This window comes from Macaca mulatta, chromosome Y (genome assembly GCF_049350105.2).
Source record: "Macaca mulatta isolate MMU2019108-1 chromosome Y, T2T-MMU8v2.0, whole genome shotgun sequence".
NCBI lineage: Eukaryota > Metazoa > Chordata > Mammalia > Primates > Cercopithecidae > Macaca > Macaca mulatta.
The window spans coordinates 10,686,413-10,690,076 of record NC_133427.1 but is presented as its reverse complement, the minus strand read 5'-3'; the positions used below and the strand labels follow the sequence as shown (position 1 = coordinate 10,690,076).

The 3,664-nt window shown below is 33.7% G+C and overlaps 1 protein-coding gene across 2 annotated transcripts; it reads right to left on the bottom strand.

The window, feature by feature from the left end:
- Positions 1-309: 309 nt before the first annotated feature.
- On the bottom strand, positions 310-2,081 carry LOC144329371 (heat shock transcription factor, Y-linked-like). 2 transcript variants are annotated; one of them, XM_077989807.1, is made up of 3 exons: positions 1,935-1,945; positions 1,569-1,836; positions 338-1,084 (listed from the first exon to the last, which is right to left on the bottom strand). In XM_077989807.1, the coding sequence occupies exons 1-3, from the start codon at positions 1,943-1,945 to the stop codon at positions 392-394; spliced, it is 972 nt and encodes a 323-aa protein (XP_077845933.1). In that variant the 3' UTR covers positions 338-391. The 2 variants fall into 2 exon arrangements, with proteins under 2 accessions (XP_077845932.1, XP_077845933.1); XM_077989806.1 differs by having other exon boundaries at positions 310-1,084; positions 1,569-2,081.
- Between the last annotated feature and the right edge of the window lie 1,583 nt (positions 2,082-3,664).

The following is a 3,664-nucleotide window of genomic DNA, read 5'->3' as shown; positions in this document are numbered from 1 at the left end:
CAGAACCATAAGCAAAATAAGTCTTTTGACAAATTACCCAGGCAGTGGTATTGTGTTGTTTCAACAGCAAATGAACCCAAAGACTATTGTTTCTTCCTCTTCAGAGAACTAAACTAGGGAACTTACAAAGACACATCAAACATTTCCTTTCAAATGATCCATATATATATTTATAAAAAGTAGTACAATAGCCTGCCACTGAAACAAAACACCATTTTACTCTTAACTATACTTTCATAAATAAAAAAAGCAAACATAAAAGTAAACATGCAATTTTATTGCTCAATAAGATAATTGCGGAAATCTTTATTATTATTATTATTATGTTTTTGGTCAATGTAAATGTTAGTCTCTGTTGTCACGCATAATTTGGTACAGTTTTAATGGAAGATCAGTTGTAATTAGTGTGATATTTGTCCAGTGGTGATGGTTGAGTAGCTGGCCTGGAAAGAGGGCTAGATGATATATCAGCTATCGTAGACATTTGCAACCACCGGTTGCCTGCTGGTAGCAGGTTAGGATGTGGAGCCTGATTGACTGATACCACAGGATATCTTGTTGGAACAGCAGGTGATTCTAGTGTCAGCCCCAAAAAACAGTTTTGAAAGGGAGATATTATGTGGTATTGAGAAGTTGTGGTTGTAATAAAATTCACAATGCGGCCCCTTGCTTGCATGTATGTGCTATGAGAGTGCATATGAATAGTGCTCAATTGATTTAAAATGGCACGTTGATCTGTTGCACTTTGCTCTGATGGTCCAATTGAGGTTGAACGTGAAGGAGGAAGGAAACCACTTATAATTGGGTCAGATGAACTAGCAATTATCTTTCCGACAGAAGATTCCCTTGTTAGAGACATATTTAAATTTGTAGAGGTTGCAAATAAACTTTCTTCACTAACTTCGGCAGCTAAGGCAGGATTATGATTCTCCATGTTAGCCCCTGCTCTAAAATGCTTCTGGTTGAAATCTTCATGGAATAAAGTAGGTGTAAGTGAAGCATTTTTAACATCAATTCTTCTTTTCACTCTTACTAAAAGTTGGGGACAGCCACGTTTGAAATGTGGATTATAATAGCACTTTAACTAAAACAAAAGAAAAATGTAATTCAGTGCCACTTTAAACCAAGGGACAAGTGACAATAACAAACGTAACGCAATAAATTTCAGATTTCTGCTTCATCACACAAACTTACTGTCATCAAATAATTCATGAACATTGTTTACTATTTTTACAAATGTGCTTTTTGGAAAAAAGCACTCAAGCTGTTAAGCCCTCAAGGGAAAACATGTTATATATTAATAGCAACATTTCATTAAGTGGCTTTGGTACATTTATTTGGAGTTCAGTGGTAAGATTCAAAATTGTTACCAACATTTCTTAAAACCTTGAAAGTTTAATGCTCAAGCGAAACTCAATAATTTCAAAAAAATTAAATAATTTTTACATTAATATTTTACATAATTTTCAAAATCTTGTCATACTGCATGTATTAACGTATTTACTGATGTACAAAGTAAAATTACCTATATACTCTATGTAAATTGGTAACTGAAATATGTTAAGTACCTTGGTTAAGACAGAGGATTCTTTCTCTTCAGCCAGAAAGGTGGGTAGAAAGGCAGATCTTTGAAAATTCTGTCGAATTTTACTAAATCCATAAATGTTGAGCTGTCGAACAAAGCTTCTGATACTGTCAGTTTGAAATATTCTGTAAGGATGCTTTCTTTCCAAAATTTCTTTCTTGAAGAGTTCTTCATTAATCATTATGCAAGTTCCATTCTCATCCCATGAAACAGACTTGAATTGGTCACTTTCAACTATTTTCCAAAGTTTCCTGGGAAAGGTCAGAGAAAAAAAATCATTATCTTTATCTGGCTCAGAGACACAAACTGTGTAACATGGCCTTTTTAACAAGAATCCTTGCGACAAAACCTGAAAAGCATTTTCTTCAATCATTGACCTTAAGTCTGAGTCCCCAGAGAATGTGTGCTCACACAATGGAGACCTAGTGGAGGCTTCTGAAACAGTTAATTCATCTTTGGGAGAAAAACCTTGAGTTTCTGAAGAACCATGTTCCATCTCAAATAAATATTTCTTTAGCCGCTGTTCCAGCCTGCATGGTTTTTGAGATTGCAGCTTCAAATGCTACTTCAGGAGTCCTAGGCAGGTAAAATAATCTAGACCATCACCATGGTTCCCAAGCTGAGTAGCAATGACATCACAAGAGGGCTTTGGTCTCCTAGCAACCAACAAAAATCTGGCCCAAAATGTTTCCTTCCCAGTCTGAGAAATGTAACCAGTGAAAATAAAATCTAGACTGCTCACGTACACAGTGTAAGATGCAAAAATCTCATCTCTGCAACAGCATATAAATAAATAAGAAAATAATATCCTCAATCCCTGAAATAAATGTAATTTTCTCCCTCACACACACACTCTTACTAGACTGGTGAGAGGAGATTAAGGCCTGGTAATTGCAAAATGAAAAAGAAAAAGAACAATGAACGATTTTAAAACTTCTATCACTTTGGCATGTTGGATTGAAAACTGATGCAGTGCAAAACCCATGTGGTAAAAAGTCATGGCCACTGGTTGTCAGGGGCTGGGAAATTAAAAGAACTCTTCAGTAGGTACGGTGTTTCGTGTTATGTGATAGAAATATTTAGGAACTAGAGATAGATGATGATTGTACAACATCATAAACAGATTAACTTCCATTGAATTGTATACTGAAATGTAATTTTATATTATGTGAAACTTACCTTGAACAATTAAGGAAAAAAATTGAATAAAACTAACTGATTATGTTTCAGAATAAGAAGTTATTTATATGCATATCTCTTCAAAACATTTTTTCAGTCATATCAGAAAAATAAAAAATGACTTTATTTGGAATGTCTGTAACTATCTGACAAAAGGTAATGATGAAAGAGATTTTAAACACACGTGATTTCCTTGTAAAGAGAACCCAAAGAGTGAGAGATGTAAAAAGATAAAAAATAAAAATAAAAATAGTAACAACAAGCAAATATTTAAAGAAAAGTAAACATGTATGTGTGTCTAAGCAGGAAATTACATGTATTTGGCTCCACGGGCCAAATCTCTATTTTAGAAAAAGATTTCGTAAGGAGTAATCTTTCTGTCCTGCAAATAATGGTATCATCATCAAACAGGACTTGAATTTATGAAGTAATTTTAGTATCGAGCAAAATAACCACGCCCCATTTACAGTAAACTTTTTTGTGTGTTCATGGTTGAAAGCTGACGTATTAAAATCCTAACTCCTTGGCATTGATACTGTGTCCAGGAGGCAGTATGGCAATCCAGACAATTTGCAATTATAAAGTTGTCTCTCTTGATTAAGTGTTTGCTTGGTTGATGTGAAATATTATTTTCCTGGCTGTAGAGAGTTTTTGATTGGCTTGAGGTTTCTCTGAATGGTTTGACCCTGCCTGCTCTGTAGTTTTGGTGTCAGTTTTATTTGTGAAGCGCTATTTGTACCCTACAACTTAAAGTATAATAATAATAATAAATAAAATAAAATAAAGAAATAAAAATAAATCATCCAAAAATAAAATAAAATAAATAAAAATAAAAAAATATTTTTTTTCTAATCTCAGAGTTTGCTTTTATTTACAAGATCTACATTTTTGTCCCATGAA

Coding starts and splice junctions, on each gene's coding strand:
- LOC144329371 (XM_077989806.1), bottom strand. CDS start 2,081: ATGGAACATGGTTCTTCAGAAACTCAAGGTTTTTCTCCCAAAGATGAA. Junction 1,085..1,568: donor AATCCTCTGTCTTAACCAAG/GTACTTAACATA, acceptor CTTTTGTTTTAG/TTAAAGTGCTATTATAATCC.